Source organism: Hemiscyllium ocellatum, chromosome 10, assembly GCF_020745735.1.
Source record: "Hemiscyllium ocellatum isolate sHemOce1 chromosome 10, sHemOce1.pat.X.cur, whole genome shotgun sequence".
In the NCBI taxonomy this organism is placed as follows: domain Eukaryota; kingdom Metazoa; phylum Chordata; class Chondrichthyes; order Orectolobiformes; family Hemiscylliidae; genus Hemiscyllium; species Hemiscyllium ocellatum.
In genome coordinates this window covers 5,395,290-5,421,896 of record NC_083410.1, presented here as the reverse complement: position 1 = coordinate 5,421,896, position 26,607 = coordinate 5,395,290, and the positions used below count along the sequence as shown (strand labels likewise).

The 26,607-nt window shown below is 44.5% G+C and overlaps 1 protein-coding gene and 1 long non-coding RNA gene across 3 annotated transcripts in view; one reads left to right on the top strand and one right to left on the bottom strand.

Moving 5' to 3' along the window:
* The window catches only part of phactr2 (phosphatase and actin regulator 2), a 138,909-nt gene extending 136,212 nt beyond the window's left edge, over positions 1 to 2,697 (bottom strand). The window contains exon 1 of one of the 2 annotated variants that reach the window (XM_060831208.1): positions 2,265 to 2,697. In XM_060831208.1, the coding sequence (XP_060687191.1) occupies positions 2,265 to 2,307 (43 nt within the window). In that variant the 5' untranslated portion in view covers positions 2,308 to 2,697. The remainder of the gene's footprint in view (positions 1 to 2,264) is intronic. The other variant, XM_060831207.1, reaches the window with a different exon arrangement.
* Positions 2,647 to 21,768, top strand: LOC132819625 (uncharacterized). Its single transcript, XR_009645106.1, has 2 exons — positions 2,647 to 2,710; positions 21,595 to 21,768. It is a non-coding gene; the product is annotated as an uncharacterized LOC132819625 (long non-coding RNA).
* Positions 21,769 to 26,607: the final 4,839 nt, after the last annotated feature.

Genomic DNA, 26,607 nt, shown 5'->3' with positions numbered 1-26,607 from the left:
ATAAAAGGAGTTTTCACCCAACCCGGATTGGTCTTAGACCGTGTCAACCGAAGAAAGCAAAGACAACAAATGAATGGCATCTGAATGTCACCAAACAAAGTGAACCCAAACTCCCTCCCCCCAGCTTTCACTGCTGACATTGTGTGTGAACAGGAACCTCCCCAACAATCAGGTAAAACACTCAGTAAACCATCTATTCTGGAAAGACCCCTTAATAAATGGCATTGCCCCCACCAAAAATGTCCCTTCCTCTAACAATTCTATGCAGAAGTGTATTTTCCAACCTCTAGCTCATTTCATACAATGATTGCCTCTCTATCCACATGCATTTGCAACTAGTTTTTGTAATCAAACTCTCCTCAAACCAGCTTCACTTTGATCATCCAGGAAGCGCACTATTGTCTTAAAAGACAAATAAACGTACCCTCACCACATCACCACTTCCTCCTCATTATAGAGACTCTCATGACCCAAATTAGATGCTCCAGACCAGGAACAAGACATATTTAACTGATGATTAGCTTCTCCTATTTGATGTCTTTTCATCTCCCATCCAACTCATTGCCTGCACTCCGTGTGTTGCTCCTTCAGCAGGATTACTAAAATACCTTCCCGAACAGTTTAATCCTCTTCTCTCTCTCTCTCACTCAATTAAAACATTCCATTGGGCACACGATTCTATCAAAAACAAGAATTAAGAGCAGAAGCAAGCCATTCTGCCATTCAAGTCTGCTTTTCCATTCAATGAGATTGTGGTTGACCTGTTTGTGTTCCGAATTTCACATTCCCATCAACCCCCAATAACCTCGGAATCCCTGCCTGACAACAATCTCTCCATCTCTGCCATAACACTGAATGACCCCTGACCTCTGGAGGCAGAGTGCTCCAACATTCCAGAGAGAAAAAGAAAATCTCATGTCCTTAATTTCAGACAATGTCTCTTGGTCAACTCAGCTACCAGAGGGAACTACCTGTTCACGTCCACCACACAGAGCCCATCCAGCATCTTACACATTCCAAACAAATCACTGCTCTCTCTTCGGAGCTCCAGTAACCACACATGAGCAGGAGTAGGCCATTCGGCCCAGCTCCACTATCCAATAGGATTCTGGTTGATCATCCAACTCAGTCCCCTGTTCCCACTTTCTCCCCACATCCCTTTAGCCTTGTAAATAGAGCTAGCTCCTTTTTGGAAACAAATTCAGTCAATCAAATCCATCCTGCTAGGACAATCTGCTCAGTCCAGCTAGGCAGAAGTGGGTAGTGCAGATGCTGGAAATTAGAGTCAAGATTAGGGTGGTGCTGGAAAAGCTCAGCAGGTCAGACAGTATCCGAGGAGCAGGAAAATCAATGTTTCAGGTAAAAGCCATTCATCAGAATCCCTGAGGAAGGGCTTTTGCCCAAAATGTCGATTTTCCTGCTCCTCAAATGCTGCCTGACCTGCTCAGTCCAGCTATCAATCTAACTAAACAACAATCCACACTCTCTGGTTATTTTTGGTTGGTTTAGATACAAAACCAATACTGGGAGGTGACCTGAATGACAAGTGAGAAGGTGCTGTGAGGGGGCAGATCAGTCTTGCCCCTGTGCTGTCAGTGAGGGTGACCACACCTGAAATCCACTAACCTCGGTCTCTACCAGAGACAGAGTAAACCTACCTCTCAGAGGCACCCTCCCCCACTGTCAGCAGCACAGCCTGGTTCCCCTCACCCTCCATCTCAGAGAAAGCAATGGTGGGTCATGAAGGAGTACTTTGACAGGATACACTCCTAACCTTACTGTTCCTAGCTTCATTCCCAAGAGTGCCCTACTCCTGGCTTCATCCCCCTCCCCCACCCACCCAGGGGAACTTCCAGAAGTTTAAGGAAAAAAAGGACAAAATCTCCCCACAGACTGGCAGCTCATTGAAAAGTCGAGCTGACCTTTATCCCCAGCAACAGGTTTCCAGTGCTGGTAAAACTCAGTACAACAGGGGTTAATTATCACTCAGCGAGAAGCTGCAAAATTAAATGCTGATAGCAAAACAGAACAGGACGTTCCATTGTACAACATGCAAAGTAACTTCAAACCACTTCGGAGTATTTGTTGTTTTGGTTAAACAAAATCACGGAGTTAAGTGATCTGTACTGAGAATCTTTTTTCTTTGTCTCCATTCCCCCCCCCCCCGGTTTAGCAACACAAAGGGGTCAGCAGCTCCATTGAGTTGAACAGGACTAGCCCCACACAAATCTCTGGAGACAGAGGCAGGCTGCAGATGTACTCACCGCTCGCAGCCTCGGGGAAGGTTGACACTGAAGTCTGGCCCATTTTCTTCCTGCTTCAACAGGACTCCTTACTCTGCCCGCTCGCATGAAGTCGGTAGGTCGTCAGAACTGTCCCAGAGACATCAGGGAACCGCAACTCCTCCAACAAGCAAGACTGCCCGGCTTCATTTTCACTTTCTTTCTACAGAAAGGGTTTGGAACTCTCTCTCTCACACAGAGATTATTGAAAACTTTCACAGCTCCAGTCTCTCTCTCTCTCTAGTACAGACCCAACCTTTCACTGCTTCAGCCTCTACACCCCGTCTGTTTCTGCTCAGCTAAAATGCTTGTCATTCCTGTATGCAGATTAACTGAGGGAGGTCAGAGGGCATGCGGATTATGAATGTCCCTCTTGGAGCTGTGTTCCCTGGGATGGGAAATTCAACTCGAAGTGGCTGTGGGGTGGGGTGAGTAGAGTCAAAGATTCCTCTTTTTGGGAGATTGCCCCTCCTTGCAATTGAAAATGAGTTCAAGGAAATAAAAAGCGAATCATTTAAGGTCTGGGAGCAGCACATTTCGCTTCAGTTCAATGGGACCAGGAGAGTGTGAGAATTAGGGTGACTGGATACAGCCAGGACAGCTGCAGAGTCAAGTGTAAAAGGAACTAAGAGGTTTCATTTAACAAAACAATGTTTTAATATATATTTTAAAATTCTTTATTCCATTTCCCTACAAAGTATTCCAAATAAAATTTTATAGCATCCTAATTTTAACTATTCCTTTCTTAAGAATAAATCATGTTGCCTATTCCAAGTTTTTAAAATTCATTCATAGAACACAGGCATCGCTGGGTGGGTCCACATTGGTTGGCCGTCCCTAGTTGCCCCCATGAGAAGGTGGGGTTGAGCTGCCTTCTTGAACCACTGCAGTCTACCTGCTGCAGGCAGACCAACAATGCCATTAGGGAGGGAAATTCCAGGATTTTGACCCAGTGAAGGAATGATGATTTATTTCCAACTCAGGATGGTGGGTGGCTCGGAGGGGAAGTTGAAGGTGTTCCATTACACTCCTGACTTGTCCTTTGTAGATGGTAGACAGGCTTTGGGAAATCAAGAGGTGTTTCTCATTCATTCACAGGATGAGGGCATCGCTGACTGAGCAGCATTTAATACCCATCCCTAATTACCCAGAGGGCAGTTAAAAGTCAACCACATTGCTGTGGGTCTGGAGTCACATGGAGACCAGACAAGGTAAGGATGGCAGTTTCCTTCCCTAAAGGACATTAGTGACCCAGATTGGGTTTCCCTGACAATTGAGAATGGTTTCATGGTCATCGTTAGATTCTTAATTCCATATTTTCTTTCATTGAATTCAAATTCCGCCATCTGCTGTGGTGGGATTTGAACTGAAGTCTCCAGAACATTACCTGGCTCTCAGGATGAACAACCAAGTGGTAATAGCATGAGGCCATCCCCTCCCCTAAGGTGAATTATTCCCTGCAGAATTCCTAGTCTCTTGCCCTGCTCTTGTAGACAGTATTTATATGGCAAGTCCAGTTGAATTTCTGATTGATGGTAATCCCTAGGATGATGATAGTGGAGGATTCAGTGATGGTAACACTATTGAATGTCAAGGGGCAGTGATTATCTTGTCTAACCAAATTGTACCACTGGAACAAAGGCATCAAGATGTTTAGGGAAAAGATGGGAATGTTGTGTTGAGAGACAAGATCTTCCATGTCCATATTGAGCAGTTGAGTAGGTGCAAATGGGCGCATGGCCTATTCCTGTTCAAAGTTTCAACGTTGCTGTGTTTGTAAACCTCCTTGAAGCGTAATGCTGGGCTGGTGACTTGCCCCTCTGGTACCATCCCATATGGAAAGACATTGGACTTGTGACTGCCCTGTCCCCTCCCCCAACATGCCAGCACGTCACCCTCGACTTGATGAGGACCAGACTCGGAATGACCCAGACCGGTCCAATTTGTCTTGCACACCCCGAAGTGTGACTGATACATTCCTCCCCCGGCATTACCATGTGTTTGTTTTTAAACATCCACTCCCTCCACCACTGATGCACAGTAACAGCAGTGTGTACAATCTACAAAATGCACTGCAGAAATTCACCAAAGATTCTCAAATAGCACCTTCGAAATCCACAACCACTTCCATCAAGCAGGACCAGGGGCAGCAGAATCATGTGATCACCACTCCCTGCAGGTTCCCCTCCAAGCCACTCACCACCCTGACTGGGAAATATATCATCATTCCTTCACTATCATTAAGTCAAAGTCCTGGAATTCCCTCCCTAAGGACATTGTGGGTCTCCCTACAGCACATGGACTGCAGCAGCTCGAGAAGGCAGCTCACCCCCACCTTCCCAAGGGGCAACAAGGGATGGGCAGTAAATGCTGGCCTGCCAATGGTGCCCATGATCCATGAATTAATTTTTTTATAACATCAAAACACTTAGTAATCTCTTTCATGAATATATTCAGTGGAAATAAACAATTGAAACATCGAGACATTGATTATTGCATCTGGGGGTTATTAGTTGATGTCAGAGGGAAATCAACGAGGAGAAAGGGAGGACTGCAGATGCTGGAGATCAGAGTCGAGAGTGTGGTGCTGGAAAAGCACAGCAGGTCAGGTAGCATCTGAGGAGCAGGAGAGTCTATGTTTTGGGCATCCTGATGAAGGGCTTATGCCTGAAACATTGACTCTCCTGCTTCTCAGATACTGCCTGACCTGCTGTGCTTTTCCAGCGCCACACTCTTTGAGTCAGAGGGAAATGGCAATATTTCAGTTAAGTGTCATTGTGATGACCAATGGCTATAGCATCTTGGCAACATTGAGAATGTGCCTATTCCTGAAATCCACATCGGATACAACCCACGTGACAGGCCTGCCTCTCGCAGATTGGTTCTCTTCAGCCATTGGGCAAATATCCCAGCAAGAGTTCATTACTCAGCCCTTTGAGCTGCTCTGTCCCTCAATAAGATCATGGTTATCTGACTTTTACCTCAATTCCACATTCCCTCATATCCCTGATAACCTTTCATTCCCTGGGTCATTAAGAATCTATCTCCCACTGCAGTAAAGCATGACTTGAAGTGAATGCACTGTAGCCAAATTTGCAAGCAACACTAAGATAGCTGGAAAGGCAGGTTGTGAGAGGGACACAAACAGATTACAGAGAGACATCAATAGGTTAAACACATGGGCAAAAAGTTGGCAAACGGAGTATAATGTGGGAAATGCAAATGTATTCATTTTAGCATGGAAAACAAAAATGATAGTCTATTTAAATGGAGAGAAACTGCAGAAAGCTGCAACACAAAGAGACTTGGGGGAACTTGTGCATGAACACAGAAAGTTAGCAGACAGGCACAACAGGTAATTAGGAAGGTTAATGGAATGTTGGCCCTTATTTTTCAAGGGAGTTGGGATAAGAGTAGGGAGGCCTTACTGCAACTGTACAAGGTGCTGGGGAGATCACATAGAGTCATAGAGATGCACAGCACAGAAACAGACCGTTTGGTCCAATTTGTTCATGCTGACCAGATATCCTAGCCTAATTTAGTCCCATTTGCCAGCACTTGGCCCATATCCCTCTAAACCCTTCCTATTCATATACCCATCCAGGTGACTTTTATATCTGGAGATTTGTGGGCAATTTTAGTCCCTTATTTAAGGAAGGAAAGCTGTAATTTCATTGGAAGCAGCTCAAGAAGGTTCATGAGGATGATTCCCAGTGTGGAGGAATTGGTTTCTGGATAAAGGTTAAACAGGTCTTTACTCACTGGAGTTTAGAAGAATGAGAGGTGACCTCATTGGAACATATCGGATTTTTAAGGGCCTTGACAGGGTCAATGCTGAGAGGATGTTTCCCCAGATGGGAGAGTCTAGCACCAGAAGGCAAAGTCTCAGAATAAAGGGACACCGATTTAAGACTGAGATGAATAGAAATTGCTTCTCTCAGAGGGTTGTGAGTCTTTGGAATTCATTGCCACAGAGAGTAGTGGGGGTAGAGTCCCTGTGTCCATTTAAGGCTATGATTGATCAATTCTTCATCAGTCCGAGAATCAAGGATTACAGGAAAAAGGCAAGAGAGTGGTTATGACAAATGTCGGATCAGCCATGGTGCAATTGAATGGCAGAACAGGGTCGAGGGGCCGAATGAACTATTCCTGTTCCTTTTCCTTATAATCTTATAAAAATATTTAAAGATTCTTCATCCACTGCATTTTGACAAAGGGAATTCCAAAGACTCACAACCCTCTGAGAAAAAAGAATCTCTGCATCTCTGTTTTAAATGGGAACCTCTTATTTTCAAACTCTGACCCCTAGTTCTAGATCCTTCCACAATAGGAAGCATCCTTTCCACATCCACCCAGTCAAGTGCCTGAAATGGAATATCCAGACTAGGGTGTCATGATGCACAAATATAGGGGTTTCCCTCCTTAGCATGCACCCCATAAGTCTGACAACCCCTGCTCACTAACTCAAGTCTAGCAGCCATTTTGGATCGCTATGAGTTACCAACTCCTGTTGCTGGAGCTTTGATCATTGGACACGTTGATCACATGTAGCACCCAATCACATGATGTCTATAAAACTGTTTCCGTGTTCACCTCGAGGATTAAGGACTTCTGCTCCTGGTCTCACAGCTATTATGTGAGACATTCCCAGAACCACAAGCCTTCCTATGAATAATATTGAACTAGGGAGCAGGTTCACTCCTGCCCCTTATTTCCAATGACATCTAATTGGCACCAGCAGCCAATCCTCCACTTGCACTTTCTAATTCAGGACAATTGGAAGCCTCTGGAGAAAAAAGGTTCAGTCTGCACCATTTGTGATAAATCCCCAATGCCCTTAAGGAGGGAACTCCAGGACTTGATCCCTGACACTGAAGGAATATTGGTATACTTCCAAGTGAGGGTGGTTGAGTGGCTTAAGGGGAGCTTGGAGATGGTGTTCCCATGTATCTGCTGCCCTTGTCCTTCTGGACAATAGACGTCATGTGTTTGGAAGGCGTTGTCTTAGTGACTTTCTTTGGTGCACCTTTGGGATGGTGCACACTGTTTGCTGGTTGCCGGGGCACAGGGAGAGTGAACATTTGCTGATGTGGTGCCAATCATGCAGGCTGCTTTATGCCAGATGGTGTCAAGACCCTGGAGCATTGTTGGATTGTTAGTATCTGCTTTTGATCCTGGGAAGAATATGAGCTGACAGGGTCAAGCAGAGTGGTCAGCAGGTAATGGTGGGCACTGACAGGGCATGAGGAGAGAGAGAGCTGCACTTTCTGAGCTCAGATGGAGGCAACTTCAGTGACAGCTAATTGGAAGGTGTGACTTTTAGTGCAAAAGTGGCCCCAAGTACTCATTAAACTTTTTGTTGGAAGTGAGGCTGGAGGAGGCAGGAGTTAGGGAGAGTCCTTTGAAAGAAATTCATTTTTGATTAGGAAATAGTCAAACGTTTGTGCGCGCACATGTGTGTGCATCAGTGTGTGTCTGTGTCTGTGTGTGTGTGTGTGGGTGTGTGTGGGTGTGGGTGTGTGTAAAACATGGCCTTAGTTGCAGCAGAACCAGTCTACTCTTATACTCAATGTCCCTTCTAACGAAGGCAGGCATGCCATAGGCCTTTCTTTTACTGCCTTATCTACCTGTGCTGCCACCTTTAGTGATCTGTGGACCTGCATACACAGATCCCTCATCATTCCTAAGTCATTCTTCTGTCATTCACTGTATAATTCCCACCTCTTACCGAGGTTTGAGAAGAGTTGTAGCTCAGGTTGAGATTTTGGATATAAGTTTGCTCACTGAACTGAACGGTTCATTTTCAGACATTTCATCGCCATATGAAGTAACATCATCAGTGAGTTTCTGGTGAAGTGCTGGTGTTATGTCCCACTTTAGCAGAGGGATTGAATTCAAGAGTCGTGAGGTGATGTTGCAGCTGTACAGGACCTTGGTTAGGCCACATTTGGAGCACTGTGTGCAGTTCTGGTCGCCTCACTTTAGGAAAGATGTGGAAGCTTTGGAGAGGGTGCAGAGGAGATTTACCAGGATGTTGCCTGGAATGGAGAATAGGTCATACGAGGATAGGTTGAGAGGGTTAGGCCTTTTTTCATTGGAACGGTGAAGGATGAGGGGTGACTTGATAGAGGTTTATAAGATGATCAGGGGAATAGATAGAGTAGACAGTCAGAGACTTTTTCCTCGGGTACAGCAGAGTGTTACAATGGGACATAAATTTAAGGTGAAGGGTGGAAGGTATGGGGGAATGTCAAGGGTAGGTTCTTTACCCAGAGAGTGGTGGGGGCATGGAATGCGCTGCCTGTGGGAGTGGCAGAGTCAGAATCATTGGTGATCTTTAAGCGGTAATTGGATAGGTACATGGATAGGTGCGTAAGCGAGGACAAATGTTCGGCACAACATCGTGGGCCGAAGGGCCTCTTCTGTGCTGTATTGTTCTATGTTTCTATTTATCTATGTCTGGTTTGGGACTGAGGAGTATCCTTAACCAGACATACAACATAGGCCTCTTCATATACAAACAGCAACTCTCTGGTTCAGTATGACGGCTGTGTTATGAATGGACCCCAGGGAAGTTTCTCCAAATTATCACAAGTTCCAGACTTTTCACCCTAAATTCTCAACTATCATTTGAGAGAGGGTGTTAACAGGAACAGTAAGGTGCCAAATGACAGTAGGGGTGCTAAGGCAACAGGAGGCGCTGATGATTGCAGAACCCACATGGGAAACTCAGATTATTGTTCTTCATTAAATGTTATTCAGTTGGGTCTCATCAGAAGTGAGTGGGAGCAGCCACTTCTATCTCTTACCTACCTCCTGAAGCAATGACCCATGACTTTATACTGAGTCTTTGTGAACTGCATCAAACAGAACTCAGAACCTGAATGACAGCAATGCCTTCCGATTAAAGCAGGATTATTTAGATTTTTAGATTTGGATTTTATTGTCAAGTGTACTGAAGTACAGGAGTACAGTAAAATGTGTATCATATCCCCACACAAAGTGCCTTTTTAGGTAGAAAGGTAGAAAAATCTTGTACAATACCTCGGTACAATGTAGAAAGAGAAACAGAGTCAAAAAGTTAAGCATTACTTCACAGAATAAATTGAAAAAAAAATAAAGTAATAGTTAACATTAAAATCTTTCTTAATTTCTGTACAGAGTAGAGGGTAGTGAAACAATGCTGGCAGTGTGTGGTTGACCGAGGAATGAACCAATCATCATGACGGGACTTGAAGTTTAAAAGAGAAACTATTTGTTTTAACTCACCAAGTTGCGGAGTCCTGGAGGGTGGAACCCCCTGTAATACACACTTCCTTGCACAAGAGCAGCTTTGTGAGTGGAAAGTGAAAAACCCTATGTGCCGCCCAAACAAGAAATCTTAACTAAAGTGTTCAAAGACTGCACGCTCTTCATTGGCCTGCTCCTTATTCTTCCCGATAGTTACAGCTTCAACCTCTCTGATGAAGAAAGTTTGAAATGGACCTTCCAGGTTCTAAGAGAAGCATGGAAAGAAACCACAGGGGGGAACACTATCACTCCATCACCTCGCTGACCCACATTGCCATTAGGGAGGGAATTCCAAGATTTTGACCCAGTGACACTGAAGGAATGCCAATATATTTTCAAGTCAGGATGGTGAGTGGCTCAGAGGGGAACTTGCAGGGGGTAGTGTTCCCATTTATCTGCTGCTCTTGTTCTTCTGTATGGAAGTGGTCGTGGGTTTGGAAGGTGTTGTCTTCGGTGAATTTCTGCAGTGCATCTCATGGATGGTACACACTGCTGCTACTGAGTGCCAGTGGTAGATGGAATGGCTGTTTGTGAATGTGGTGCCAATTAAGCAGCTGCTTTGTCCTGGATATTGTCAAGCTTCTTAAGTGTTTGTTGGAGCTGACCCCATATAGGTAAGTGGGGTCCATTACACTCCTGACTTGTACTTCATAGGTGGTGGACAGGCTTCTGGGGAGTCAGAGGTTAAGTTACCCACTGCAGTACAGGTATTTCTAGCCTCTGACCTGCTCTTATAGCCACTGTGTTTATGTGGGTGAGCCCAGTTGAGTTCCTGATCAATGATAACTCCCAGGATGTTGATAACTATCAGTAATGGTAACACCATTGACTGTCAATGTCAAAAATATGAATGACCTACAAAAAATAGATAAAGAACCTCTTTCCATTAGCAGAGAGGACAATTAAAAGGGGACACTGTTACTTAATGTAATAAGCTGAAGGTTTACAGGAGAACTGAGGGATAAATTCTTTCTTAGTTTGGTGAGAGTCTGGAACTCGTTGCCTGAAAAGGGGATAGGCTGATGCAGAAAACTCTTCACATTAGAAAAGCCTGACTGCTCACTTCAAGTGCTGTAACCTATAGACTCACAGGCCAAGGACTACACCGTGGGATTAGGCTAGCAACTCAGGAAGGCTTTCAAATATTTCCGACAGCATCTACTAACTTAGCCCAAGACAGAGTAATTCTTGAAAACACACATACAACCAGGTGACAGTGTAAACTTCCACCCTGTTGTTTTCACAAATTTGGACCTAAAGCCTGTTGGTAAAAATTAAATATCAAACATTACAACTAGCTCCTAGTTTATTGAAACTGAGAACCATACTATGAGAAAGCTAGATTAGCGTCAGTCGGGATATAGCCAGTAACACAGTGCACTGAGAGGAGAGGGGTTACTGAGTGACTGCACAATAGAGCAAGACTAACATCAGTAGGGATAGTCAATAACATAGGGCACTGGGGAATAAGTGTTACTGAGAGACAGTGTGAGAGAGCTGGATTAATATCAATGGAGATACAACAAGGAACAGAGGGCGCTGAGTGGTGGGGGGGGGAAGGGCTACTGAGTGACTGCGCAATGGAGCTAGATTAAGATCAATTGAGATACAGTCAGTAAAACAGGGTGCTGGGGCATAAGGGTTACTGAGTGACAGTGTGAGGGGGCTAGATTAACATCAATTGAGATACAGTCAGTAACACAGGGTGCTAGGGGAGGCGGGTTATTGAATGACAGTGTGAGGGAGCTGGATCAACATCAGTAGAGATACAGTCAGGAACACAGGGCGCTGGGGGGGAGAGGGGTTACTGAGTGACAATGTGAGGGAGCTGGATTAACATCAGTAGCAATACAGGCAGGAGTACAGGGCACTGGGGGGATGAGGGGTTACTAAGTGACAGTGTAAGGGAACTTGATTAACATCAGTAGAGATATGGTCAGTAATACAGGGTGCGTTTGGCCAGGAAACATTGTCTGTTTTGTCAGACCAACTAAGAAATCAAATGAAATTCTTTTCCAGTCAGTTTCTGTGCATGAGCCCTGGGCATCTGACACTGCTATAGATTAGCAAAAGAACCTTTGCAACATTATATTTTTTCAGTGAAAGCGCTGGGAACTGCAAACAGTTCCAATGGGATATTTTGCAGTGAAAACATGGGAATGTTATGATAGGTGACAATTGACCTGTTTTGCAAACAACATCCTTGGTGATTTTAAAACAGCACTGAAGCAGAATTTGTGTACAGTGAAAATAAAGAGAAATGTTATATGCGACATTATTAATTCTATTTCCTGGATAACATTGTTCCATTTTTGAGAGGGATTCCTGTTCAAAAGCAAACCCATTCATAATGTCTCTGTATTTGTCTCTATCATATCTCCCTCTCTCTCTCGAACTTTTTCTGTCCACTCTACCCAGGCATGTCCACTCCCAGCTGTCTCAGTCTCAATGGTTTTTGGTCAGACTTGCACATATTTTGGGGGTTTAATACATTAAAGCCTGATTTACCGTTAAAAAAAACAGAAGTTTTGAAAAACCAACATACTGACAGGAACTTCTGTGAAAGAGGAAGCTAAATGCTGACTGCGGGTCAAAGGGGCATTCGTGGATGTCTGAGAATGATAGAAATTTAAATCTTAGGGATTCAGTCCCTAAACCTTAAATGGCATGGTGGCTCAGTGGTTAGCACTGCTGTCTCATTGTGCAAGGGACCTGCATTCAATTCCAGCCTTGAGTGACTGTCTGAATGGAGTTTGCACATTCTTCCTTTGTCTGTGCAAGTCAGGTGAATTGGCCATGCCAAATTGCCCACAGTATTCAGGGATGTGTAGCTGAAGTGCATTAGTCAGGGGTAAATGTAGGGGAATGGGTCTGGGTGGGTTACTCTTTGGAGGATTGGTGTGGATAGCTTGGGCCAAAGGGCCTGTTTCCATGCTTGGGATTCTAAGATTTTCGACCTGTCTCCTCCTTTAATTCACTCCTGTATACCCTCTGAGTTTTATCACTCATTCTCATACCACACATTGTATCATACTGTCGCACGCTGTGTCAAAAGACTCCAGTGAATGAACTCAGGACATTTACCATGTTAAATATGTAATATGAATGCAAATTGTTGTTCTGTGATGATTTTAAGCTGGACTCTCATGGAACTGTTGGGGAAGTGAGTGGCTTGAGATTTATATCTAGAATAACAGATTGCAGCAGTGAGCTGCAGAATCTAAGCAGGGAGGTGTTTTTAAATATATACCATATCAAATATGTGGGAATGAATTATATACTGGAATCTAATCAAGACATCTGGAGCATTTATAATTGGAATAACAAATACATTAAGAGTGAGTTGCAGACTGGGATCTAATTGAGGGGTTCAGGGGCTAGGGGTTAGCTCTATATAGAGCACGAAATGCCTGTGAATATATTATAGGTCTGGGATCTAACTGAGGGATCCAGTTGGTTTAAATATGGAACAACTAACATCCGGGAGTGGGCAATGGAGACAATGAAAGATTAAATTACACACAGTAATGGGGTACTGGGCTAGTGGTCGGATACTTGGTAGTGTGGATGAGCAGAGGGATCTTGATGTCCATATACACAGATCTCTGAAAGTTGCCACCCAGGTAAATAGTGCTGTGAAGAAGGCATATGGTGTACTGGCTTTTATTGGTAGAGGAATTGAGTTCCGGAGTCCTGAGGTCATGTTGCAGTTGTATAAGACTCTGGTGCGGCCGCATCTGGAGTATTGTGTGCAGTTTTGGTCGCCATACTATAGGAAGGATGTGGAGGCACTGGAACGGGTGCAGAGGAGGTTTACCAGGAAGTTGCCTGGTATGGTAGGAAGATCATATAAGGAAAGGCTGAGGCATTTGGGGCTGTTCTCATTGGAGAAAAGAAGGTTTAGGGGTGACTTGATAGAGGTGTACAAGACGATTAGGGGTTTAGATAGGATTGACCATGAGAACCTTTTTCCACGTATGGAGTCAGCTATTACGAGGGGGCATAGCTTTAAATTAAGGGGTGGTAGGTATAGGACTGATATTATGGGTAGATTCTTTACTCAGCGAGTCGTGAGTTCATGGAATGCCCTGCCAGTAACAGTGGTGGCCTCTCCCTCTTTAGGGGCATTTAAACGGGCATTGGATAGGCATATGGAGGATAGTGGGCTAGTGTAGGTTAGGTGGGCTTGGATCGGCGCAACATCGAGGGCTGAAGGGCCTGTACTGTGCTGTATTTTTCTATGTTCTATATTCTATGTTCTACAGCTCAGCAGAGAGCTGGGATTAGCAGAAGTAAGAATGGGCCATTGATTTCGAATCTCACTGGGATGTGGATCATAAATATGGGTATGGGGCATGAACTGGTACAAACAAGGACAGGACATTTACAATTAATGGTAGCATCCTGGGTAGGGTTATGGAACAGAGAGACCCAGGGTCGAGGAGTGTGGTGCTGGAAAAGCACAGCCGGTCAGGCAGCATCCTAGGAGCAGGAGAGTCAGCGTTTCGGGCATAAGCTCTTCATCAGGATGCCTACCTTGAAGAAGTTCTCCTCCTCCTCCTACACTCATTTTCTCCAAGTTGATTATAACCTGACTGCAAAGCCTCTTCCAAGGATAAAAATCACACACCAGGTTATACTCCAACAGGTTTAATTGGAAGCATTAGCTTTCGGAGCGACGCTCCTTCATCAGGTGATTGTGGAGAGCTCAATCCTAACACCCAGAATTTATAGCAAAAATTTACAATGAGATGTAACTGAATCATCCATTGAAAAATTGATTGTCTGTTAAGCCTTTCATCTGTTCGAATACCATGATAGTTTCACTTCTTTCATGTGTAAGTCACAAAACGTTTTTTTAAAAAGTTGCATTCTCAGGTTAGCTGTTAACGATAGTGATAGCTAGACAATATGTTGAAGGTGTTGGCCCCCTGTGTTCTCTGTCTATGCCATGATGTTTAGACTGAATCTAACCTAAAAAGTGAGATAACGGAGTTTTACATGAATGCATGCAGTTTTTGAGCACAGAGTTCTACATGAATGCATGCAGTTTTTGAGCAAAGTACAATGTAACCCTGCAAGTACAAATTCACCCCACAAACATATATGTGTGCATGTGGGTCTTGCACCTGGAAGTACTCAGGGATGCCCTCACAAGAACAGGGAACGAAGCCCAACTCATCGACCGCCAGTTCCAATGTGCCACAGCAAGGAACCGTAATGACCTCCTCAGAAGACAGACATATGCTGCAACCGACAGGGTACTCTTCGTTGTTCAATATTTCCCAGGAGCTGAAAAACTATGCCATATTCTTTGTGACCTGTAATACATTATCAATGAGGATGAGCACCTCACCAAGACCTTCCCCACACCTCCACTACTTGCCTTTAAACAACCGCCAAACCTCAAACAGATCATTGTTCATAGCAAGCTGCCCAGCTCTCAGGACAACTCCATACAACCCTGTCATGGTAGGCGCTGCAAGACGTGTCGGAGTGTGGACATAGATACCACTATTATGCATGGGGACACCACCCACCTTGTATATGGCAGGTATCCATATGACTCAGCCAACGTTGTCTATCTTATACATTGCAAGCAAGGATGCCCGGAGGCATGGTACATTGGGGAAACCGAACAAAGACTACGACAACGGATGAATGGGCACCACACAATAATCAACAGACAGGAGGGTTCCCTCCCAGTCGGGGAACATTTCAGTGGTCCAGGACATTCAGCCTCAGACCTTCGGGTGACCATCCTCCAAGGCAGACTTTGGGACAGGCAGCAGCGAAAAGTGGCCGAGCAGAGGCAGATAGCTAAGTTTGGTCCCCATAGGGAGGGCCTCAACCGGGACCTTGGATTCATGTCACATTACAGGTGATCACCATTGCACTATACACACACACAGACACTCCTACACACACACACGCACACACACAGACACTCCTATACACACATACACATGGACACATATGCACAGATGCACACACAGACACCCACATACACTCACCCTTACAGACACACACACTCCCACACTCACACATGCACCCCCTCACAGACTTAAGACACTCTGCACTCACTACACATACACACATACGCTTTCTCACACTCACAACCCCCAACCCAGACAGACAGACGCACACAGAAAAAGACCCACATGCACACATATATGTTTGTGGGTGAATTTGTACTTGCAGGGTTACATTGTACTTTGCTCAAAAACTGCGTGCATTCATGTAAAACTCCGTTATCTCACTTTTTAGGTTAGATTCAGTCTAAACATCATGGCATAGACAGAGAACACAGGGGGCCAACACCTTCAATATATTGTATAGCTATTACTATTGTTAACAGCTAACCCAAGAATGCAACTTTTTAAAAAAAGGTTTTGTGATTTACACATGAAAGAAGTGAAACTATCATGGTATTCGAACAGATGAAAGGCTTAACAGACAATCAATTTTTCAATGGATGATTCAGTTACATCACACTGTAAATTTTTGCTATAAATTCTGTATGTTAGGAGTGAGCCCTCCACAATCACCTGATGAGGGAGCGTCGCTCCAAAAGCTAGTGCTTCCAATTAAACCTGTTGGGAGTATAGTGTGGTGTTGTGTGATTTTTAACTGTGTACACCCCAGTCCAACACCGGCATCTCCAAATCATGTCTTCCAAGGATGTCTACCTTGGAGAAGTTCTCCTCCTCCCTCTACATTTCTGATGAAGGGCTTATGCCTGAAACGTCGACTGTCCTTTTCCTTGGATGCTGCCTGACCTGCTGTGCTTTTCCAGCTTTCGACTCTGATCTCCAGGATCTGCAGTGCTCACTTTCTCCGAGAGAGACACAGGGATTCAGATACATAATACTTTGAAATTTGTGTCACAGGTATACAGGGTGGTTAAAAAGGCATTTTGCACACTTGCCTTCATTGCTCAGACCCTTCTCACCAACTCTTCCTTCAGACTTCAATCTAAAATCATTACAGAACAACAAATTGATATAGCATATTTAACATAGTAAATGTCCATTGCTCAAATCTTTGAGTATAGGAGGCAATGGCCCATTGGTATTATCACTGGACTGTTAATCCAGAGATCCAGGTAACTTTCTGGGGACTTGGGTTAGAATCCCACCATGGCAGGTGGTGGAATTTAAATTCAATAAATATCTGAAATTAAGAATCTAATGATTACTATGAATCCATTGTCAAAAAAACCCCCGTTTGATTCAATAATGTCCTTTAGGGAAGGAAACTTCCCTGGTCTGGTCTACATGTGACTCCAGACCCACAGCAATGTGGTCAACTCTTAACTTCCCTCTGGGTAATAAGGAATGGACAATAAATGCTGCCTGGCCAGAGATGCCCTCACCCTGTGAATGAATCAAGAATAAAGAGTTGAGGTTGTACAGGATGTTGGTGAGGCCGTTTCTGCAGAACTTGGTGCAGTTTCAGTTGCTCTGTGAAAGAAGGATATTACTAAATTGGAGAGGGCTCAAGAAAGATTGACCAGAATGTTGCTGGGAATGGAGGGTTTGAGATATTAATGTAGGCTGGGGTTTTTTTCACTGTAGAGTAGGAAGTTGAGGGGTGACCTTATTGAGGTTTATAAAATCATGAGGGACATAGATAAGATGAATGACAAGGGTCGTTTCCCTAGGGTGGAGGTGGTCCAACACTAGGGGGCATATTTTCAAGGTGAGAGGAGAAAGATTTAAAAAGCACACGAGGGATAACTTTTTTACACAGTGGTTTGTGTGTGGAATGAACTTCCAGAGGAAATAGTGGACACAGGTCTAGTTACATTTAAAAGACAGTTGGATAAGTTCATGAATAAGAAATGTTATGAGGGATATGAGCCAAGCACAGGTAAGTGGGACTAGTTTAAATTTGGGAACATGGTCCACATGAATCTGTTTCCATACTGTATGACTCTATGACTTTATTGTAGTCAAGAGCACAGTAAGCAAAACACCAAAATAAATCTGCATGCTGCTTTAAAAAAGTCAATAGCTGCACTTAGATAATTAACATAGAAACCACATGGGACAAACAATATGCTTTCAAAGAGGTCAATACATTTTTGAACTCTCCAGATGGTTAGGATTTCCCATTATCAAAGAGAATAACAGTCCTGGCACTCAAAGTCTGACTCACTGCTTACTCATCACATCAATACTACCTTGAACTCTGATTATAAAGTCATTTTAGCAGCATTATTGCCTGAACAATTGATCACAGCAACACTGTAGCCACCGGAGGTCTGACACACTTGAAGCTCAGAAAGCACTTACTCACAAACTGTACTCTCCAAAATGCTGCTGCAGTAATGATTCTGCCAATCATATTGAAGAAGTGGTTTTCCAGTTTTTGACATATGGTAACAGTATCTGAGAACTCAAGTCCAAGTTGCTTTTTTCTCATTCATTTGTGGAATGTGGGCATCGCTGGCTGGGCCAGCATTTATTGCCCATCCCTAGTTGCCCCTTGAGAAGGTGGGGATGAGCTGCCTTCTTGAACCGCTGCAGTCCATGTGCTGTGGGTTGACCCACAATGCCCTTAGGGAGCAAGTTCCAGGATTTTGACCCAGTGACAGTAAAGGAATGACTACAACCTTCCAAGTCAGGATGGTAAGTGGATTAGAGGGGAACTTGCAGGGGATGGTGTTCCCATGTATCTCCTGCCCTTGGCCTTCCAGATGGAAGTGGTCATGGGTTTGGAAGGTGCTGTCAGAGGATCTCTGGTGAATGTCAGTAGATAGTATATCACTTCTCATGACAACTGGTGCTAGAGGGAATGGATATTTGTAGACGCAGTGCCAATCAAGTGGCTGCTTTGTCCAGGATGGTGTCAAGCTTCTTGAATGTTATTGGAGCTGCACCCATCCAGGCAAATGGAGAGTATTCCATCATACTCCTAACTTGTGCCTTGTGGATAGTGGACAGGCTTTCAGGAGTCAGGAGGTCAGTCACTCGCTGCAGGATTTTCAGTCTCTGACCTGCTCTTGTAATCATTGTATTTATATGGTGAGTCTGGTTTCTTATCAATGGTAACCCTTAGTGGGGATTCATGGTAATGTAATGGTAATGCCATTAAATGCCAAGGGATGATTCTCTTTAATTGAAGATGGTCACTGCCTGGCAATTGTGTGGTGCAAATGTTATTTGCCACCCATTTTCACCTAAGCTTGGATATTGGCGTACCTGAACATGGACTGCTTCAGTATCTGAGGAGTCACGAATGGTGCTGAACATTGTGCAATCATTGGCGAACATCCCCATTTCTGACCTTATGGTGGAGGGAAGGTCATTGATGAAGCAGCTGAAGATGGTTGGGCCTAGGACACTACCCTAAGGAACTCTTGCAGAGATGTCCTGGAGCTGAGATAACTGACCTCCAACAACCACAACCATCTTCCTATATGTCAGGTGTCATTCTAACCAGGGGAGGGTTTGCCCCCTGATACCCACTGATTCCAGTTTTGCCAGGGCTCTTTGATGCCACACTCTGCTGAATGCAGCCTTGATGTTAAGGGCTGTCCTTCTCCCCTCCCCTCTGGAATTCAGCTCTTTTGTCCATGTTTGACCCAAGACTGTAATGAGGCCTGGAGCTGAGTGGCCCTGGCAGAACCCAAACTGGGCATCCCTGAACAGGTGCTGCTTGATAGCACTGTCGAATACACCTTCCATCGCTTTACTGATGATCGAGAGTAGACTTATGGGGCAGTAGTTGACTGAGTTGGATTTGTCCTGCTTTTTGTGTACAGGACGTACTTCATGGGCTTAGTTAAAAATCACACAACACCAGGTTATAGTCCAACAGGTTTATTTGGAGACACTAGATTTCGGAGCACTGCTCCTACATCATGTAGCTATGGAATATAAGATCATAAGACACATAATTTATAGTAAAATATTACAGTGTCATGAAACTGAAATTTTATATTGAACAAACCTGGACTGTTCAGTCTTTCATCTTTTGGATGGGCTTCAGCTTGGTTCCACAGGTCGGTGCAACATCGAAGGCCAGAGGGCCTGTACTGCGCTGTAATGTTCTATGTTCTATGACACTACAATCTTTTGCTCTAAATTCTGTGTCTTGTGATCTTACACTCCACAGCTCAGTGATGAAGGAGCAGCACTCTGAAAGTTAGTGCTTCCAAATAAACCTGTTGGACTTTATGCATACACATCATTCCCCGTATGAACCACCTTCTGTCTGAAAAGGTTGCCCCTCAGGTCCCTTGTAAATCTTTCTCCTCCCACATTTAAAACATCCCCTCCCGCCTTTGGGAAAAGACCTTTGCTATTCACCTTATCTATGTCTGGCATGATTTTATGATCTTATAAACCTTTATAACGTCACCCCTCAACCTCCTATGCTCCAGAAAAATGGCCCAGTCTATTCAGCCTCTCCTTATAACTCAAATCCTCCATTCCTGGCAACACTCTGGTAAACCTTTTCTGAACTCTCTCCAATTTAACTACATCCTTCCTATAGCAGGGAGACAACAACTGTACACAGTATTCCAAAAGCGGCTTCACCAATGTTCTGTACAACTGTGACACGATGTCCCAACTACTATACTCAATGGTCTGACCATTGAAGGCAAGCATTCTAAACCCCTTCTTAACCATCCTGTCCATCTGTGACACAACTTTCAAAGAACTATGTACCTGAACCCCTCGGTCTCTCTGACAACAGCCATGAAACCATTGTCGATTGTTGGAAAAACCCATCTGGATTACTACTGCCCTTTTAGGAAGGAAGCTGCTACCTTGACCTGGTCTGACCTACTTGTGACTCCAGACCCACAGCAATGGGGTTGACCCTGAACTGCCATTTGGACAATTTGGGATGGGCAATAAATGTTATCCCAGATAACGGTGCCCTCATCCCGCGATTGAATGAAGGAAAAAAATCACTGTAAATTATTTGTTTGTCATCAAATAGTACCGGTAATGTCAGGCATGGTATAATTTATAAAATTAGGGATCCACATAACATATGTGATACAGTGACAGTGGGAGACTTTAATTTGCATACAGACCATAATAACCAAATCAACACAAATACTGTAGGTACCATACAGGATTGATTCCTGGAACAGCATGTTGAAAAACCAACTAAGGATGAAGCTATTTTAGTTTTTGTGTTATATCATATAAAAAGGAGTTAATTCATAAGCTTGCTGCAAAAGGAGCCTTAGGGAATAGTGACCATAGTATAATTCCACATTAAGTCTGAATATAACACAGTTCACTCTGAAGCTTACATTTTAAATCTGAAGTGGGGATACTATGAGGATATAGGATGAAGGGTTTATGCTCAAAATGTCAACTCCCTTGCTCCTCAGATGCTGCCTGACCTGCTGGTGCTTTTTCCATTGCCACACTTTTCATCTCAAACTGTGAGGGTATGACCAGCAAGTTGGCTACGGTTCCCTGGAAAAATATGCAAAAATATTTCAAGTAGACAGGCAATGGCAAGTATGTAGTGAGGTGTTACATGGTCTACAGTAGAAATATATAGCTGCGAGTCACAAACCACAGTGTGAAAGTTGAGTGAACTGTGGATGGACAAAAGGTAGTGAAATATCGAATTAAATCAATTGAAATAATTTATAAGGACACCAGAAAAAGTAGTGAGCTTGAGGATAAGGAACAATTTAGACACAGCAATGAATCACCAAGCAACTGAAAACTAAAAAAGAAAAGAGAATATGAATGCAGGCTAATGAGAAACATAAAAGCAAAGTGTAAAAATTTCTTTAATTATGTGGAAAGGAAAACATTAACTCAGAAAAATGTGAATGCATTACTGGTGATGACAAGATAATTTGCACTAGAGAACAGGGAAATGGTTGAAAAACAAAACAATCACTTATATTTGTCTTCTCAGATGAAGATATGGAAAATCAAGGCTAACAAGAGACTTGTTAAACTGAGGAACTGAAAGAGGTTTGTATCAGTAAACAGGAGATTACAGAGACAGCTTCTTCCTTCTTTTGCCATTATAGAATCCCACATCCTGGGGACTAATCTGATGAACCTCCATTACAATCCTTCTGTGGCAATGATTTGGAGATGCCAGTGTTGGACTTGGGCGAACAAAGTTAAACATCACACAACTACCTGATGAAGGAGCAGCACTCCGAAAGCTAGTGCTTCCAATTAAACATGCTGGATTTTAACCTGGTGTTGTGTGATTTTTAACCTGCGGCAAGTAATTCTTCCCTAAATAAGAAGACAAAACTACATGGTACTGGCCAACATCTCTGTCTCAGGCTTGCTGCAGTGCTCCAGTGAAGCTCAGTGCAAACTTGGAAGAACCTCATTTTCTGCTTGGGGACCCTGCAGCCCTCCAGACTCAATGTCAAGTTCAATACTTTTAGGGCCTGAACTCTCCATGTCCCAGCACCCAACCACACACACAAAACCTTGTTATCATTTAGTCCGCCATTACACATCATCTATTGTTAGCCACTACCAGTCTCCATTAATAGTTAATCACCCTCCAGGCCAGATTGTTATCCATTCCTTTGTCTGACCAACTGTTCTTCTCTCTCCTTGGGTTCTATCCCCACCCAGTATTTGCCCCTTACCCCTTCACCCTGTCTTCTGCATATAGACTGACAGTTCCCCAGCTACCATGAAGGATCACTGGACCCAAAATGTTAACTCTGATTTCTGGTCACAAATGCTGCCAGATTGGCTGAGCTTTTCCAGCAACTTCTGTTTTTGTTTCTGTACACAGTACACCAGTTGTGGTCTCACCAACTGTACAACTGTAGGAAAATATCTTTACTTCTGCACACAACTCTGCCTGTTACAACCTCCACCAATTAAACAGCAGGGCAGGTACAGCCTCCACAAATTAAAGAGCAGGGCAGGTACAGCCTCCACCAATTAAAGAGCAGGGCAGATACAACCTCCACCAATTAAACAGCAGGGCAGATACAACCTCCACCAATTAAAGAAGAGGGCAGGTACAACCTCCACCAATTAAAGAGGAGGGCAGATACAACCTCCACCAATTAAAGAGGAGGGCAGGTACAACCTCCACCAATTAAAGAAGAGGGCAGGTACAACCTCCACCAATTAAAGAGGAGGGCAGATACAACCTCCACCAATTAAACAGCAGGGCAGGTACAACCTCCACCAATTAAAGAGGAGGGCAGGTACAACCTCCACCAATTAAAGAGCAGGGCAGGTACAACCTCCACCAATTAAAGAGGAGGGCAGGTACAACCTCCACCAATTAAAGAAGAGGGCAGGTACAACCTTCACCAATTAAAGAGCAGGGCAGATACAACCTCCACCAATTAAAGAGCAGGGCAGGTACAGCCTCCACCAATTAAAGAAGAGGGCAGGTACAACCTCCACCAATTAAAGAGCAGGGCAGGTACAACCTCCACCAATTAAACAGCAGGGCAGATACAACCTCCACCAATTAAAGAGCAGGGCAGGTACAGCCTCCACCAATTAAAGAGGAGGGCAGATACAACCTCCACCAATTAAAGAGCAGGGCAGGTACAACCTCCACCAATTAAACAGCAGGGCAGATACAACCTCCACCAATTAAAGAGCAGGGCAGGTACAACCTCCACCAATTAAAGAGGAGGGCAGGTACAACCTCCACCAATTAAAGAAGAGGGCAGGTACAACCTCCACCAATTAAAGAGCAGGGCAGGTACAACCTCCACCAATTAAAGAGGAGGGCAGGTACAACCTCCACCAATTAAAGAGCAGGGCAGGTACAACCTCCACCAATTAAAGAGGAGGGCAGGTACAACTTCCGCCAATTAAAGAGGAGGGCAGGTACAACTTCCACCAATTAAAGAAGAGGGCAGGTACAACCTTCACCAATTAAAGAGCAGGGCAGATACAACCTCCACCAATTAAAGAGCAGGGCAGGTACAGCCTCCACCAATTAAAGAAGAGGGCAGGTACAACCTCCACCAATTAAAGAGCAGGGCAGGTACAACCTCCACCAATTAAACAGCAGGGCAGATACAACCTCCACCAATTAAAGAGCAGGGCAGGTACAATCTCCACCAATTAAAGAGGAGGGCAGGTACAACCTCCACCAATTAAACAGCAGGGCAGATACAACCTCCACCAATTAAAGAGCAGGGCAGGTACAACCTCCACCAATTAAAGAGGAGGGCAGGTACAACCTCCACCAATTAAAGAGCAGGGCAGGTACAACCTCCACCAATTAAAGAGGAAGGCAGTTAGAATTGGTTGAATGCTCCATTCCTGTGTTTCTAAAACTCCTACACGATTCCTGGACAGGGACAGCACGAGGTTAGATGCAGGATAAAGCTACCTCTACACTGTTTCACCCATCCCAGAACAGGGACAACATGGGGTTAGATACAGAATAGAGCTCCATCTATACTGCCCCCCATTAAACACTCCCAGCGCAGAGTTAGATCCAGAGTAAAGCTTATTCTTCACTGTCCACCCCAACCCAGGAATGGGATAGCATGCGGTTAGATACCGAGTAAAGCTCCCTCCACATTGTCCACATCAAACACTCCCAAGACAGGGACAGTGTAGGATTAGATACAGAGTAAAACTCTCTCTATGCTGTCCCTCCATCAAACACTCCCAGGACAGGGACAGTACGATGTTAGATACAGAGTATAGCTCTCTCTACACTGTCCTCTCCATCCCAGGACAGGGATACACGTGGTTAGATACAGAGTAAAGCTACTTCTACACTGTCCTCCCTCCATCCCAGGACAGGGACAGCATGGGATTAGATACAGAGTAAAGCTCTATCTACACTCTCTCCCTATCAAACACTCCCAGGATAGGGACGGTACGGTGTTAGGTGCAGATTAAAGCTCTCTCTACACTATCAAGAGTGTGGTACTGGAAAAGCGCAGCAGGTCAGGCAGCATCCGAGGAGCAGGGAAATCAATGTTTCAGGCAAAAGCCCTACAGGTAGTCCTGATGAAGGGTTTTAGCCCGAAACGTCGATTTTTCTACTCGTTGGATGCTGCCTGACCTGCTGTGCTTTTCCAGCACCACACTCTTGACTCTAATCTCCAGCATCTGCAGTACTCACTTTCGCCTATCTCTCTACACTGTTCCCATCAAACATTCCCAGGACAGGGACACCACAGGATTAGATAAGAGTAAAGTTCTCTCTACACTGTCCCCATCAAACACTCCCAGGACAGGGACAGCATGGGGTTAGATACAGAGTAAAGCTCTCTCTACACTGTCCCCATCAAACACTCCCAGACCAGGGACAGCACAGAGTTAGAGACATAGTTATAGACAAGGAGAAGTTGAATCAGGACAGGGTTTCTGGAATCACATGAATGGCTGTGTGTTTGCTCACAGCAACAAATGAGAAGAGTTTGCATCCAGACCCCAGTTTGGACAGATGGGTGAGAGGGAGGAAGCTTGTATCAGGGAGTTGGAGAGGGGAGTGTGACAGGGAGCAACAGAGGAGTAGACACAGCTGGAGGAACAGCATTGACTGGGATGTTGGATGTCACCAAGCTCTGCGTGTGGAAGAGATGACCCAGACTGGTGTTCCATCATGGGGCATCCCCTCAAGATAGTGGCAACCAGTGTCCATCAACAGAGACCACAGTTAATCCCACTGTTCATGGGCATCCCAGTATTAATAACCTCCAAAAGCAGAGAGTCAGATCTGGGAGCAGTATCCTACCGACCAAGCTTACTTAGATCACATCTAAAAATCACCATTACATCAGTCACTTAAACTCAAAATCAATCCCATGCCAATGTATGCATTTAGCTTTGATTTTTTAAAGAGTTGAAAAAAATTATCTCAACTATTTGGCAAGAAAATATTCCAGTATTGTCCAAGAGATTGTTTTCTAATGGCCATTAAGCTTATTAATGTCAGCCATTCATTTATAATTCAGGACTTCATCTCAACAGCCTGCCATGAAAGGTAAGGTCCTTTCAATGATGGAGGAAGCAGCCCTGCCCTTTCTCTAAATGGGTCACTACCCCAAAGCCAATCTCAGTTCAGGTCAGGAACGTGGAAGTGGCCATTATGGGAGAGGGTCACAGTGTTAGTGGAGCTGCCCGGATAGGTGGACCAGGGAAGTTGGGGGCCTGGTAGGAGGGTCTGCAGTGCTCTCTGCGGGACAGGTCGGAGAGGTGGGTGGTCCTGCAAGTGGTGAGCCAGTACCAGGGCACCTCAAGGCTGGAGACACCCCTCTTTGCCCAGAGGGAGAACATCAACCAAAGGGATATGAAGCCGGGAGGGCCACAGAGTCTCCAGTTCCAATAGCCCTTGACCTGGCTTTGGGAGACCCCTCCCACATCCCGACGGTCTTCACACTTGCTAGTGACTCATTCAATGGGAGGAAATACTGGTGCCATTGCAAAAACAACCCCACCCTACGTGCCACCATCACTGTATAAATCAGTTCAGTTTCCTGTAGATTGGGACTTGCTGCATGTCCCAGATCCCTACACCTGGGAAAATTCATTGAAGGCACGAATAGGCTGGGGAGCTGTCCCAGTGCAGATTGATGCTCCAAACAAACATGAATTCCATTTGCCCATTCTGTCCCCAGATCCTTCCATGTCCAAAAAGGTTACTCATGATTATATTGAACAGTAAACATCCACAGTTCCTTGGTGTAAAACATTTCACAGATCTTCAAAAGAAATGTTTCAGTCCTAAACTGTGCTGTACTCTACTATTCTATGTTCTAAACATCTAAGCTCTTATCCAGAGGCAATGGTCCAGATCTAGAGAGGAGAAACAAACTCTCTGTGGCAAAGTTGTCAATCATTCGATGAATTTGATAACTTCAAATGAGATCACCTCTCATAGAGCCATACAGCATGGAAACAGATCCTTCAGTCCAACTAGTCCATGCTGAACATAATCCCAAACTAAACTAGTCTCACCTGCCTGTGCTTGGCTCATATCCCTCCAAATCTTTCTTATTCATGTGCTTGTCTCTTGTAAATATTGTAAGTGTATCCACACCCACTACTTTCTCTGGAAGTTCCTTCCATATGTG